This window comes from Mandrillus leucophaeus, unplaced genomic scaffold (assembly GCF_000951045.1).
Source record: "Mandrillus leucophaeus isolate KB7577 unplaced genomic scaffold, Mleu.le_1.0 Scaffold318, whole genome shotgun sequence".
NCBI classification, from domain to species: Eukaryota; Metazoa; Chordata; class Mammalia; order Primates; family Cercopithecidae; genus Mandrillus; species Mandrillus leucophaeus.
Window position 1 is genome coordinate 1,975,450 of NW_012103343.1, and position 15,721 is coordinate 1,991,170.

At 39.1% G+C, this 15,721-nt stretch overlaps 1 protein-coding gene across 3 annotated transcripts in view; it reads left to right on the forward strand.

The window, feature by feature from the left end:
• The window catches only part of RIF1 (replication timing regulatory factor 1), a 61,462-nt gene that overhangs the window by 16,927 nt on the left and 28,814 nt on the right, over positions 1–15,721 (forward strand). For all 3 annotated transcript variants that reach the window (XM_011987843.1, XM_011987845.1, XM_011987844.1), the window contains exons 9-16: positions 1,796–1,934; positions 5,835–5,986; positions 8,348–8,465; positions 9,654–9,830; positions 10,073–10,183; positions 11,508–11,570; positions 12,680–12,780; positions 14,552–14,638. In XM_011987843.1, coding sequence (XP_011843233.1) covers positions 1,796–1,934; positions 5,835–5,986; positions 8,348–8,465; positions 9,654–9,830; positions 10,073–10,183; positions 11,508–11,570; positions 12,680–12,780; positions 14,552–14,638 — 948 coding nt within the window. The remainder of the gene's footprint in view (positions 1–1,795; positions 1,935–5,834; positions 5,987–8,347; positions 8,466–9,653; positions 9,831–10,072; positions 10,184–11,507; positions 11,571–12,679; positions 12,781–14,551; positions 14,639–15,721) is intronic.

Below are 15,721 nucleotides of genomic sequence, written 5' to 3' on the forward strand. Positions count from 1 at the left end.
CGGGGTTTCACCGTGTTAGCCAGGATGGTCTCGATCTCCTGACCTCGTGATCCGCCCGTCTCGGCCTCCCAAAGTGCTGGGATTACAGGTGTGAGCCACCGCGCCCTGCCTTCCATTTTTTTTTTGTTACTGGTTTATAGTGTGTTAAAATTATATGTGGTTTATAGCCTGTTAGGAGCATTAGTGTTTATGTAATTTTTTATTTGTGATGCATTACTTGTCATTTTTCCATTTTGTACTTTATTTTCCTTTTTTTCTTCTTTTTGAGACAGTTTCACGCTTGTTGCCCAGGCTGGAGTGCAAGCACGATCTCGGCTCACTGCAACCTTGGCCTCCTGGGTTCAAGTGATTCTCCTGTCTTAGCCGGCCGAGTAGCTGGGATTACAGGCATGTGCCACCACGCCTGGCTGATTTTTGTGTTTTTAGTAGAAAAGGGATTTCTCCATATTGGTCAGACTGGTCTCGAACTCCCGACCTTAGGTGATCCACCTGCCTTGACCTCCCAAAGTGCTAGGATTACAGGTGTGAGCCACCGTGCCTGGCCTATTTTTTTTTTCCTCCTGAGCTCATATTTTTCTTTTGGTTTAATAGTTTTTTCATTTAAATCTTACATAATATTTGGAAGTAATTCAGAAGCTATCCGGTTTTCTGCTGGCTGTGGTGGCTCACGTCTGTAATCCCAGCACTTTGGGAGGCTGAGGCGGGTGGGTCATTTGAGGTCAGGAGTTAGATACCAGCCTGGCCAGCATGGCAAAACCTTATCTGTACTAAAAATATAAAAATTAGACTGGTCCTGGTGGCTCACTCCTGTAATCCCAGCACTTTGGGAAGCCGAGGTGGACGGATCACCCTGAGTTCCAGAGATCGAGACCAGCCTGGCCAGCATGGTGAAACCCTGCCTCAACTAAAAATACAATAATTAGCTAGGCATGGTGGCATGCACCTGTAATCCCAGCTACTTGGGAGGCTGAGGCAGGAGAATCGCTTAAACCTAGGAGGCAGAGGTTGCAGTGAGCTGAGATCCAGCCATTGCATTCCAGCCTGGGTGACAGAGCCAGACTCCCATTGCAAACAAAACAAAACAAAACAAAAATTGGCTGGGCGTGGTAGTATTAGCCAGTAATCCCAGCTACTTGGGAGGCTGAGGCAGGAGAATCACTTGAACCCAGGAGATGGCAGTGAGCCGAAATAGCACCACTGCACTGTAGCCTGGGTGACAGAGTGAGACTCCCTCTCAGAAAAAAGAAACCTTATTCAGTTTTCTTGATTTTTATCTCACTTTTACTATTTTTTATTAGCAGATACTACTGTTTTTTAAAAATGTTTCTTTTACAGCCATGAAATTAGATGTTTCCTTAATTTTCCTTTCAGTTTGTTTGAAAGGTTATTTTTATTATTTTCAGGGTTCAACACCTTTTTTCTCTAATTCTTTAATATAAACGTATATTTTGTTTGGTATTGCTTTGATAAAGTTTGGGATTTATCTACTCTCCTAATTTTCTCTAATGTTTTCGAAGTGTTCTGTGTTACGCATTATCTGCTTCTTCAAACTTTATATATTTTTTGGTCTTGAGTTTGGAATGTGTGTTTAAAGTTTATTTTCTTAAATTCCTAAGACTTTTAACATATCTAACATTTAACACATCTCTTTATGTTTGTGAATAATTTATCTTTTGTCTCCCCATTAGATTATGAAGTCCTAAGAGCATCTATTAAGTGAATGAATAAAGGAATGATAGCAATTATTCTGTTTCATGCAGATAAATAAGTTCTTAACGATTTTTCCCTTTTTTAGACCTTGCATCGAAGTGGGAGTTTCATCAATTCTCTGTTGCAACTAGAAGAACTTGGATTTCGTAGTGGAGCACCCATGATTAAAAAAATAGCTTTTATTGCTTGGAAGAGTTTAATAGATAATTTTGCTTTGAATCCAGGTAATATTTTAACAATTTTGATTTTCTATGAATTCATTTTGCTTAAAGCAAGACAAATGAAATTTTTCTGTTTTTTTGGATTTTAAGTTGAAATTAAGCTACTACTGAATTATTTTCATTTTAAGGGAACAGTAATAAATTTGTACTGAAAATAGAATTCACATACTAGGCATTGAAAATCACAAATATAAAATCTGTTTTACAGTATTTCAAAAACTGAACAAAGTGGAAAATAACTGTTTGTGGCTTCCTTTATTTTATTTTTTATATTTTATTTTATGTTATGTTATCCTATCCTATCTTAACTTATCTTATCTTATCTTATCTTATCTTATCTTATCTTATCGAGACAGAGTGTCACTCTTGCCCAGGCTGGAGTGCAGTGGTGGGATCTTGGCTCCCTGCAACCCACGCCTCCCAAGTTCAAGCGATTCTCCTGCCTCAGCCTCCCGAGTAGCTGGGATTACAGATGCCTACCACCATACCCAGCTAATATTTGTATTTTTAGTAGAGACAGGGTTTCACTATGTTGGCCAGGCTGGTCTCGAACTCCTGAACTCAAGTGATCCACCCGCCTTGGCCTCCCAAATGCTGGGATTACAGGTGTGAGCCACTGCACCCAGCCTATTTGTGACTTTCTTACATGTTAGCTCTGAATTGAGTGCTTTATGTATATTTTATTTAATCATCACAATAGACCTGAGATGTAATTATTAATCACTATTTTAGAGAGATTGAGTAATTTTCCAGAGGTCACATAACCAGTAGATGATAGGAAACAGTTGTCATTTCCATGGAATAAAAATATCAGTGATTGATGGCCTTATTTCTTTCAGGATTTCTAAAAGAGTGCCTAATAGTGGTTGAATATTGATATTTGGAAGTCATTCTTTTTGATTTACTACTTTAACCTTACCTTCTTATTGTCCAGTGGAGTTTTATGATAATATATTCACAAGAAAGAATATTTAGCCCAAAACTGGGTTAGTATGAGTACTTAACTAGGTGGTAGTTTATCTTAGTTTTAATTAATACTGTGCGTTTACAAGAACTGCTAAGTAATGTTGACTTGTTATCCTATATTTTTCCTGCCAAAGACCATTATTTATCTCATTTTTTCCTCCTTTTAATATGTTTTGTATTGTGATTATTTGCATTAACTGTAATTACATTTTTTGTTGTTGAGACAGAGTCGAAGTCTCGCTCTGTCGCCCAGGCTGGAGTGCAGTGATGCAATCTCAGCTCACTGCAAGCTCCGCCTCCCGGGTTCAGGCCATTCTCCTGCCTCAGCCTCCCAAGTATCTGGGACTACAGGCGCCCGCCACCATGCCTGGCTAATTTTTTATATTTTTAGTAGAGACGGGATTTCACGTGTTAGCCAGGATGGTCTTAATCTCCTTACCTTGTGATCCGCCTGCTTCAGTCTCCCAAAGTGCTGGGATTACAGGCAAGAGCCACTGCTCCTAGCCCTTTAATTACTTTTATTTAAAATACTGGTACTTACATTTTGGGGGTATAGGTTTTTTTTTTTTTTTCTTTTTTCTCTCTTAGGGTCTTACCCTGTCACCCAGGCTGGAGTGCAGTGGCATGATCATGGCTGACTGCAGCCTTGACCTCCTGGGCTCTAGTGATCCACCTCAGCCCCTGAGGTAGCTGGGACTACAGGCGTGTGCCACCATGTCTGGCTAGTTTTTTTATCTTTTGTAGAGGCGGGATTTGACCATGTTGCTCAGGCTACTCTCAAACTCCTGGACTCAAGTGATCTACCTACCTCAGCCTTCCAAAGTGTTAGGATTGCAGGTGTGAGCCACTGTGCTCAGTCTACTATAATTTTTAATTGAAATTGTAGCTTATTTTTATGTTTATGAGCTGGCATGTATTTGGGTCTAACTGTAAACCCAGAAGTAATGTTTGGGACTACAATTTTTCGGAATTAAGTTAAAGCATAAAATAAGAGTAGTTTAAAGAGGGTAAGTTAAAAATAAGTTCAGAGCTAGGGAATCCACGACTAATACTGTGGATCCAGGAAGTCATCAAGGAATCAGATGACTGCTTTTGCTCTGCCATCTTCGATTTGTCTTAGTTGCAGACAGGAAGGAGGGAAGGTAGAACAGGGAAGACTTTCTTCACGGCTGAGTCACCTATACCTAGAAATAACCACCTAAGAATCTTATATACATATCCACTTAAATTTTACTGGGTAGAATGGCTCAATGGCCGACTAGAAAAAGTAGTCAAAAACTGGGCATCCATCACTGTCCTGTGTAAAATCAGATTTTGTAATTAAAGGAGATTGGTTTATTGCATGGTAATTAATCTCTGCTATTGTAGAGATATTATTATGGAGCTCTTCTCATAAATAGAATAGAGGCCAGGCGTGGTGGCTCACGCCTGTAATCCCAGCACTTTGAGAGGTGGGCGGATCACCTGAGTTCTCGAATTAGAGAGCAGCCTGACCAACATGGAGAAACCCCGTCTCTACTAAAAATACAAAATTGGCCGGACATGGTGGCACATGCCTGTAATCCCAGCTACTTGGAAGGCTGAGGCAGGAGAATCCCTTGAACCCTGGAGGAGGCTGCAGTGAGCCGAGATGGCGCCATTGCACTCCAGGCTGGGCAACAAGAGCGAAACTCCGTCTCTGAATGAATGAACAAACAAACGAACGAAAAGAATAGGGGCCCCCAAAAAGTAAGTGTCTTGGACTGGATAACTTGTTCATACAGTGATCTGCCTTTATTTTCTTATAGAACTGTTAATTGAAATAGCTAAATGGCAGAGTAGTTGTAACAGACATTGTTGAGTGCCATTCTACCAAATACATGGCCTGACTGAGTCCTTTCCAAGTCTGTTTGTTTGTTTGTTTATTCGGGACGGAGTCTCACTCTGTTGCCCAGCCTGGAGTGCAGTGTCACGATCTCAGCTTACTGCAACCTCTGCCTCCTGGGTTCAAGCGATTCTCCTGCCTTAGCCTCCTGAGTAGCTGGTATTACAGGCGCCCAATGCAACGCCCATCTAACCTTTGTGTAATTTTAGTAGAGACAGGATTTCACCATGTTGGCCAGGCTGGTTTCAAACTCCTGACCTCAAGTGACCTGCCCTCCTCATCCTCCCAAAGTGCTAGGATTATAGGCGTGAGCCACCATGCCCAACCCTTTTAAGGTCTTTTCGACACAGACTATGTCTTAATTTTTCATATCCCCAGTCTTACTCATTTGGCATAAATGTTTTGTCTGAAGATTGGATTTAATTTCTATGCTGAATTTTAACAATATGATTATTGTTAAGATAGGGCAGTCCTGAATCTGAATCTATTTAGATTTCAAAAATGTATTCAATCAGTGGCCCCAGTAGTAATGATTTTTCATGAAATATATTAATAATTGATATTTAAAATGATAGCCTTTTTTGACATAATGTAAACATGCTTCCGTTTCTTTGTCAAATGGTGATAATGAGAATGCTAAACCAGCTAGGACAGTATTTCTCAAAGTTTTGGCATTTTATGCTGGATGATTTGTTTTTCAGGACTGTCCTGTGTGTTGAAGTTTAGTAGTGTCCCTAGTACTCTACCCATAAGATGTCAGTAGCATTTCCTCATTTGTAACCAACCTAAAGTATTTCCTGGTGGGAAATTGCCCCTGGCACACAGTATCTAATAAATACTACTTATTTGTTTTAAAATACATTTTTGCCTTATTTAGTGTCTTTGGTTCAGCGGTACTACAGTTTATGAAAATGCAAGTTTTGGGTAGAGCAAGGACATCCTGGGGATTTATTTTTTTTTAAAGTATTTTAAAATCTGTTCTCTTGCTGTGATAAAAGACTGTTGCATAGCTAATGTTGGAGTTAATCTTTAGCTTGGACGTCTCTTTACCTGTGTGCTTATTTTCTTTTAAGATATACTATGTAGTGCAAAAAGACTTAAGTTGTTAATGCAGCCTTTGAGTTCAATCCACGTGAGAACAGAAACTCTAGCATTAACAAAACTAGAAGTCTGGTGGTATTTACTGATGAGACTTGGACCTCATCTTCCTGCTAATTTTGAACAGGTAACATTACAAGTGTTGACTATAGCACTTTATGTTTTTGTTAATGTGTTCTTAAGTTCTTAACCAATGTACTCTTTTAATGTTATTTTTGCTATTTGTTAGCAGACTAGAACATATAAAAGATCTTCCACTTGACTGGCAGAGAACTTAAATTCATTTCCCACAGGGATATTGTTCAGTTGCTTGAAATGGAGCCTCTTTACCTGAAATGTTTTTATTATTTATTTATTTATTTATTTATTTTGAGACAGAGTCTTGTTCTGTTGCCCAGGCTGGAGTGCAGTGGCACGATCTCGGCTCACTGCAATCTCCATCTCCTGGGTTCAAGTGATTCTCCTGCATCAGCCTCCCGAGTAGCTGGGACTACAGGCACACGACCACACCTGGCTGATTTTTTGTATTTTTAGTATAGACAGGGTTTCACCATGGAGGCCAGGCTGGTCTCACACTCCTGACCTCAAATGATCCGCCTGCCCCAGCCTCCCCAAGTGCTGGCTTACAGGCATGAGCCATCGCGCCTGGCCCTGAAATGTTTTTAAATCAGCAAGTAATCAAATACTCATTCTTACTCTTCAAGCATTATGATTTTAAAAAGAGGCTTTTTTTCCCTAGAGGATTTGGAATATAATTGAGAAGAAAACCAGCATCAGTGAAATAGAAATCAGCCGGGCATGGTGGCTCACACCTGTAATCCTAGCACTTTGGGAGGCAGTGGCAGGTGGATTGCCTGAGCTCAGGAGTTCGAGACCAGCCTGGGCAACATGTTGAAACCCCATGTCTACTAAAATACAAAAAATTAGCTGGGTATGGTGGCATGTGCCTGAAGTCTCAGCTACTCGGGAGGCTGAGGAGAATTGCTTGAACCCAGGAGTTGGAGGTTGCAGTGAGCTAAGATCACGCCACTGCACTCCAGCCCAGGCAACGGAGTGAGACTCCATCTCAAAAAAAAAAAAAAAAAAGAGAGAGAGAGAAATCAAGTGCTACACTGGGTAGTTATTTTTTGTTCCTCTGTTTTCTAGGCTGCATAGTGATAACCAGTGATTTAATCCTATTTGTAGGTTCTTTTTAATTGTTACGCAGTGATTTTATGAATTCTTCAGGATTTGCATATCCTTACTAGTATTTAGACATAAAGTTTAATCTTACCTAAACCTTTTGGGTTTTTTGCAATTATTTCCATCCTTGGTTTTTGAATTTTTTTTTTTTTGAGATGGAGTCTTGCTCTGTCACCCAGGCTGGAGTGCAGTGACGCAATCTCGGCTCACTGCAAGCTCCACCTCCCGGGTTCACGCCATTCTCCTGCCTCAGCCTCCAGAGTAGCTGGGACTACAGGCACCCACCACCACACCCGGCTAATTCTTTGTATTTTTAGTAGAGACAGGGTTTTATTGTGTTAGCCAGGATGGTCTCGATCTCCTGACTTCGTGGTCCACCTGCCTCGGCTCCCATGCCTCGGCTCCCAAAATGCTGGGATTACAGGCGTGAGCCATGGCACCTGGCCTGGTTTTTGAATTTTTTTTACAGTTAAAAGGAGCAGCTCCGCTAACATCTTTCTCATTTCTTCACTTATTTTGGATTTTGGGGGTATATTTTACTTATGCATCTATAGTCCTTATGTTTTTTTTTTTTTTTTTAATTTATTTATTATTATTATACTGTAAGTTGTAGGGTACATGTGTATAACGTGCAGGTTTGTTACATATGTATACTTGTGCCTTGTTGGTGTGTTGCACCCATCAACTCGTCATTTACATCAGGTATAACTCCCAATGCAATCCCTCCCCCCTCCCCCCCAGTCCTTATGTTTTATGTAAATAGCTGCATAGCAGGGAATGCATTCTTGGAAAGGAGGACTTAAGCCATTTTTATTCAGTTCTTAATTTTTTAATATATTAAGAGTTTTAAATTTTATATAACATGAAGTAATTGAAGATGGGTATTGTCAATAATGTAATTTGGATCATAATGAATTTTCCAAATTCTACCGTTTTAAGGGTCCAATAGGCTAATTATTTGCATTTGTCCAATACATTAATTGGAATAATTTATTTGGTAACTACAGGTGACTGGTAGTAGGATGATGTTCCAGAGTTTTAAAAAGTTTAAATTGGTCTATCAATAATGTATACAATTCAGATGTTTATGTATATAAACAAATTTAGGTAACACACATTTAGGGCAAATACAATTGTAATAAAATGTTCATATTTTTTCCAAATTTCATTTTTTAGCCTGTTTGTGCATGGAAACAATCTGTAAAATGGAATATATTAAGGCTCCATTTATTATATTGTATGAGGCTTTTAGAAACTGTGACAGACGTATAGTTTATAGATCGATGTTTTCTCTTTTACGCCATAGGTTTGTGTGCCTCTGATTCAAAGTACAATAAGCATTGATTCTAATGCCTCACCTCAAGGCAATTCATGTCATGTAGCTACATCTCCAGGTTTAAATCCTATGACTCCTGTACACAAAGGTAAGAGGTAGATATTGTTGGTTTTTGCTTTTTTAATCAGGCTTTGTTGACCTAGAACCATAGTTTTGAAGTAGGAAATAAAACAAGCTTTGAGAGGTTTTACTCAGTGTTTTTCGTATGAAATGAAGCACTTCATAATTTTTAGATTCGTTACCAAAAAATCCATTATGTCTTCCTGTTTTTTTTGTTTTGTTTTGTTTTTATGTTACTGAGTACTGTTGTAAGCACGTAGTTGTGGTTAGAAAAGACAGATGTATTTTCAGTACATTATATGAGGTACATTACAAAAAAAGCCTCAGAGCAATTAACATGAAAGTCTGTTGGTTTTAGAACCAGAATCTTAGCGCTATTAAAAACAACACATTGGCTGGGCGAGGTGACTCATGCCTGTAACCCTAGCACTTTGGGAGGCCGAGACCAGCAGATCACTTGAGGTCAGGCGTTTGAGACCAGCCTGGCCAACACGGTGAAACCCCGTCTCTACCAAAAATACAAAAATTAGCTGGGCATGGTGGTGGGCACCTGTAAGCCCAGGTACATGGGAGGCTGTGGCAGGAGAATCGCTTGAACCCTGGAAGGCGGAGGTTGCAATGAGCCGAGGTCATGCCACTGCACTCCAGTCTGGGCAACAGAGCGAGACTCAGTCTCAGAACACAAACAACACTTCAGCCAGGTGCAGTGACACGCACTTGGGAAGGCTGAGGCGGGAGGATCACTTGACGCCAGGAGTTCGATACTGCCTGTGCTACATAGTGAGACCCTGTCTCTACAAAAAATTAAAAAATTAGCAGAGCAAAGTGACATCCATCCATCTATAGTTACGACTACTTGGAATGCTGATGGGAGAATTGCTTGAGCCCAGGAGTTTGAGATTTTAGTGAACTATGATTATACCACTGCACTGCAGCCTTGGCAGTACAATGAGACTCTGTATCAAAATCTTAGCAGTTATAGTGTCTCTTTATGTATGTCATTGAAAGACAGTTATTTCATATGTATTTTATATTTGCCATCTGAGTCTTAAAAATTTCTGTTACAGAATACCTGCATATTAATATTTCAAGGTATGGATTAATGCCTGAGACATTTAAACTCTGTTTAAAAGTTTCATTGAAATGAAATATATGCATTTGGGTAGCTAATATAAAATGAGCTTGTATGACTTACCCTTTCTTTTTTTTCTTAAAGGTGCTTCCTCCCCGTATGGAGCCCCGGGAACCCCCCGAATGAACCTGAGTTCGAATTTAGGTGGAATGGCCACAATCCCTTCCATTCAACTTTTGGGACTTGAAATGTTGCTTCATTTCTTGTTGGGTCCAGAAGCCTTGAGTTTTGCTAAGCAAAATAAACTTGTGCTGAGCTTAGGTATTTAAATATTTTAAGAATAGTTTTAATTACTAAAACAGTCCAGGACTTATTACATTGGGGTGAGGAGAGGTGTTATTTTTTCACAGCCAAAATATTTTATAGTTGTGTATGAAATAAATATGAATCTTTTTTTTATAGAAAACACACCTACTTAATAGACGTTTTAAAGTTTTATAGTGAGAAATGTATTTCATAAATCTGTTGTTTTACATAATTATCTTTTATTCTCCCCCTTTCAGAGCCACTGGAACATCCCTTAATCAGCAGCCCTTCTTTTTTTTCCAAACATGCAAATACACTTATCACTGCTGTTCATGATAGCTTTGTTGCAGTTGGAAAAGATGCCTCCGGTAAGAGAATTTGATTTATTGTTTGCTCAAATGTGTGTTTAAAAAGAAAAAATAGGCCAGTCACAGTACCTCACACCTGTAATCCCAGCACTTTGGGAGGCCGAGGTGAGTGGATCACTTGAGCTCAGTTGTTTGAGACCAGCCTGGGCAACATGACAAAACCCTGTCTCTACAAAACACACAAAAACTAGGTGGGCGTGTTGGCAGATACCTGTAGGCCCAGCTGCTCGGGAGGCGGAGGCATGAGAATTGCTTGAGCCCAGGAGGTGGAGGTTGCAGTGAGCCAAGATTGTGCCACTGCACTCCAGCCTGGGTGATAGAGCAAGATTCAGTATTAAAAAATAAAAAATAAGATAAAATAGAAAATATTTATATGGTGCCACCTACTGGCCAGATTGTGCGAGAACTTTACATATATTCATTTAATTTTGGCAGTAACGTTCCATGTTAGTTCATTTTACAAATGAGGAAATTGGGTAATACAGGAAATACATAAGCTGTGCAGAGTCGCTTATAAGTGGTAATACTGTGTCAGGCTCTATGGCTTTAGTATCTGTACCTAAACTCCTGTGTTATATGGCCTATCAAATAATGAGGAAAGGAAATTTCAAAAATTGTTTGCTGTTGGAACTGGTTGGAAAAAGAATCACAATGAATCACATATTTTTTTTTCTGTTGGTTGTTAGATATCCTTCTGAATCTCTGTGAACAATCTTTGCCTCAAAAGTAGTGGGCTTTCAGTTCAGAAAAGAAAGATAATAAAAAAAGATAAAGCAGTTACCCTTAGTTATACAATTTAGTGTTAACATGTTATAGTTGTTTTAAGGAACACATTTATGGCTGGACATGGTAGCTCATGCCTGTAACCCTAGCACTTTGGGAGGCTAAGGTGGGAGGTTTCCTTGAGTCAGACCAGCCTGGGAAATGTAGTGAGAATGCTGTCTTTACCAAAAAAAAAAAAAATAATAGTAATAATTAGATGGGGGTAGTGGTGTGTACCTACAGTCCTAGCTACTTGGGAGACTGATGTGGGAAGACTGCTTGAGCCCAGGTTGTTGAGATGACAGTGAGCTATGATTGTGCCGCTGTACTCCAGCCTGGACAGAGCGAGACCCTATCTCAAAAAATAAACATACTTAGTTTCTACAAACAAAAACAAAGTGATAGTGTTTTATAAACTTACTACAGGGCTGAATATCGTGAGGAAAATTAAGTATTGTTCAATTTATTTCTTTAGTGTAAGGAAGTAAAGGGAGAGTGTTAGTCATAGTACAATAGTCATATGTACTTCATTTAAAATACTCAAGTTTATTTTGTTTGACAGATGTGGTTGTCAGTGCTATCTGGAAGGAGCTAATTAGCTTGGTGAAGTCAGTTACTGAATCAGGTAAGCACTATTAACACTGATCAAATGATTTTTTTTTTGAAACAGGTGGTGATCAGATGATTTTTATAGCATCCAGTGAATTATTTGGCAGTATATAAAATGTATTTTAAAAGTATTTCTTGTATTACCATAGCTTCCAGGCTTTAATTTATAGTTAATGCTTGAACAACACTGGGGTTAGATGTGCTGACCCACCATATGGTTGAAAGTCTACATATAACTTTTGACTCCCCGAGAACTTAACTACTGATAACCTATTATTGGTTGGAAGCCTTGCTGATAACATAAATAGCTGATGAACACATATTTATATGTTATGTGCATTATATGCTGTGTTCTGTGTTCATTAGCAATGTAGTAAATTAGAGAAAAGAATATTAGGAAAATCATAAGAGAAGACACAGTCATTAAGTGGAACCAGGTTATATCCTTGTCTTTACGTTGAGTACACTAAGGAGGGAAGAGGAGGGGTGGAACTTGCTGTTTCCGGGATGGAAGAAAATCTGAATATGAGTGGACTCATGCCGTCCAAACCCTTGTTGTTCAAGGGTCAACTATACTTACTATTGTTGATTTAGAAAAAAACAAATTTTTACAGCTTTCTGTATAGTCATCTCTAAAATTACATGCTTAGAAATACACCCTTCTAGCCGGGTGCGGTGGCTTATGCCCGTAATCCCAACACTTTGGGAGGTCAAGGCGGGCGGATCACCTGAGGTCAGGAGTTTGAGACCATTCTGACCAACATGGAGAAACCTCGCCTCTACTAAAAATACGAAATTAGCCAGGCATGGTGGTGCATGCCTGTAATCCCCAGCTACTCAGGAGGCTGAGGCAGGAGAATCGCTTGAATCCGGGAGGTGGAGATGGCGCCATTGCACTCCAGCCTGGGTAACAAGAGTGAAACTCCTTCAAGAAAAAAAGGAAATACACCGTTCTCGGCCGGGCGTGGTGACTCACGCCTGTAATCCCAACACTTTGGGAAATTGAGATGGGTGGAGTTTGGCACAACATTGTGCCCCTGTACCCCAGCTTGGGTGACAGAGCAAGACAGCTCAAAGAGAAACCAAAACAAAAAAAACTACACCCTCCTTTTTGCTTTTTGATAGGTAACAAAAAAGAGAAACCAGGTTCTGAAGTTTTGACTCTCTTATTAAAGTCTTTGGAAAGCATAGTAAAGTCTGAAATATTTCCTGTATCAAAAACGCTGGTAAGTATAATACCCATATGTTGGACTTTAAAAACCATTTTCTGAAGTTAAATTTTATATCGAAGATAGTTTGGGAAGACATTTTTTATATCAAGCATTCATCAGCAGTTTAGTCCTGTTGCAGTAGGTGCCATTCTGTTAACTACAGAGTCATTCGAACCCTTTTTAATAAAGTGACTATAACAACAGCCACAAAAGTCTTCAATGTGATAAGAAAAAAAATACCTGCCGTACAGAGAAAAACTAGGGTAAAGGACAGGAAACTTGAACTGAAGAAACTCAGATGTCCTTTAATTTTACGACAAGATTGCTGAAAACCACTAATAGTTAGCTGGTACTTTGTTCTAAATTAACTGTTTTTAACCAAGAGAATGACTTTGATATTAAAACACATTTTTTTTTAACCCGTGTAGTACAGGAAGAAAAGTGAATTGGATATGATTTTGATGATATGAGCATCTCAGAATAAGCTCTGATGGAACAAACAATACCCTAAAATTCTGATTTTGTTTCCTTTATGTACTTTGACAGTTACTTGTTCTGTGGCAGTATAGCATAGTGGTTAGTCGCAAGGGCTCTGGGGCAGACGAGGTTGAATACCAGCCTAACTGTTTATTAGCTGGGTAAATTTGTGCAATTTATCTATTCCCTTGGCTTTGCCTAACCCCATATGTAAAGAGGGAATGTAGCAGTAGTTAAAGATTAAATGAGTTGATACATGCAAAGTACTATGGGCCAGGAACAAACTAATACTGTCTATTATTATTAATCTGTTTCAGATGACAGTATGTGAAAGTGTATTTTCACTGACATAACTCTTTTATAACATTTTAAGTTATGTAGTGCGTGTTCATAACAGTGTATTACCGCTGGGCATGGTGGCTCACACCTGTAATCCCAGCACTTTGGGAGGTCAAGTTGGGCAAACTGCAAAAATTAGCCAGGCGTGGTGACATGCCTGTAGTCCCAGCTCTTCTGGAAGCAGAGGTGGGAGAATCACTTGAGCCCACGAGTTTGAGGCTGCAGTGAGCCAAGATCGTGCCTCTGCAATCCAGCGTGAAGAACAGTGAGACCTTGTCTCAAAAAAGAAAAATAGTGTGGTAGTATTTTTGGAGAGCAGTTTGGTAGGCTCAGTCAGTTTGATTTAGCAATCTTGGACCCAACTATTAGTTAGCAGTGTTTGAATATTTGCTTTGGATACCAGTATAATTAATTGCAGAATTTCTATTAGTAGTATAAAAAAATATAGAAATAGTCTCAAGGTCCCTTAATAGAAAAATGGTTGACTAAATAATGGGCACTCATATAGCAGTATTTTTCTATATTGATGCAAAAACTCTGTAACAAGGTAAAATGAAGGTTAGTTGCAGAGCTTAATATCATTAGTGATTTACATTGTAATGGCTTTAATAGTTTAAAGGAATGTGTGTATATAACCGACTGCCCAAGAAGTTGTGTGTTTTTCTGTGTACTTACATATACAGAAATTTAGAAGGTCTGGGAAAATAGACTCTGAACTGAAAGTATTGATTATCCCTGGAGATTAAAGACTTTACCTGCTTTTTATATTTCTGTGTTTGAACTTTTAAAACGGATGCAGATATATTCATGTTAGCAAATGAATGTATTTGATCTTTTTTAACTAATGAGATTATGTTTACGTTAATGAATGAACATTACTTGTAATTGTTAGAGATATAGTTAACACTCAGATTTTTATTAGGTAATATTTTTACGACTAATTTACTGTAAAACCTTTTATCTCTCATAGGTCCTCATGGAAATTACAATTAAAGGACTTCCTCAGAAAGTATTAGGTTCACCAGCATATCAGGTTGCTAATATGGATATTCTTAATGCAAGTATCTTAAATGTAATATGATGAAGATTGGCGAAAAACATTTATACTTCCTTTTTTTATTTTTTATTTTATTTATTTATTTATTTATTTATTTTTGAGACAGAGTTTCACTCTTGTTGCCCAGGCTGTAGTGCAATGGCACCATCTCCGCTCACTGCAACCTCCGCCTCCCAGATTCAAACTATTCTCCTGCCTCAACCTCCCGAGTAGCTGGTATTACAGGCACGTGCCACCACGCCTGGCTAATTTTGTATTTTTAGTAGAGACGGGGTTTCTCCATGTTGGTCAGGCTGGTCTTGAACTCCTAACCTCAGGTGATTCCCCCGCCTTGCTCTTACAAATGCTGGGATTACAGGTGTGAGCCACTGCACCCAGCCATATTTCCCTTTTTTTTTTTTTAAAAAAAGGATAACCTTATGTAAAATTCTGAGAGTATTGGATTTGAAGTATATTGACCAAATTAAAGGAAAAACTGATAGTTAATGTAAAGAATTAAATATGCTGCTATGTGAATGAAGAAACTATTTTCCTGGATTAAATAAATGGCTCCAAAAGGAAAGTTTCCTATTTGTTTATATACGATAATAGTGTTGCTTACTGCCACAAATATTGGAAGCTAATGTAAAATGCACTTAATATTTCTAGGATGTAGGCATTGGGATTCCAGTAAATTTTAGATTGATGTTCTTTTTATATCTGAATCTCATCATTCCTTGATTTTCTGTGTAGAGGAAACAGCTATGATTAGACTTGAAGAGTTTGATTTTTTTTTTTTTTTTTTTTGAGATGGAGTCAGGCTGTTGCCCAGTCTGGAGTGCAGTGGCGTGATCTCGGCTCACTGCAACCTCCACCTCCCGGGCTCATGCCATTCTCCTGCCTCAGCCTCCCAAGTAGCTGGGACTACAGGTGCGTGCCACCCTGCCTGGCTAATTTTTTGTATTTTTAGTAGAGACGGGGTTTCACCGTGTTAGCCAGGATGGTCTCGATCTCCTGACCTCGTGATCCACCCGCTTCGGCCTCCCAAAGTGCTGGGTTTACAGGTGTGAGCCACCACGCCTGGCCAAGAGCTTGATTTTTGTG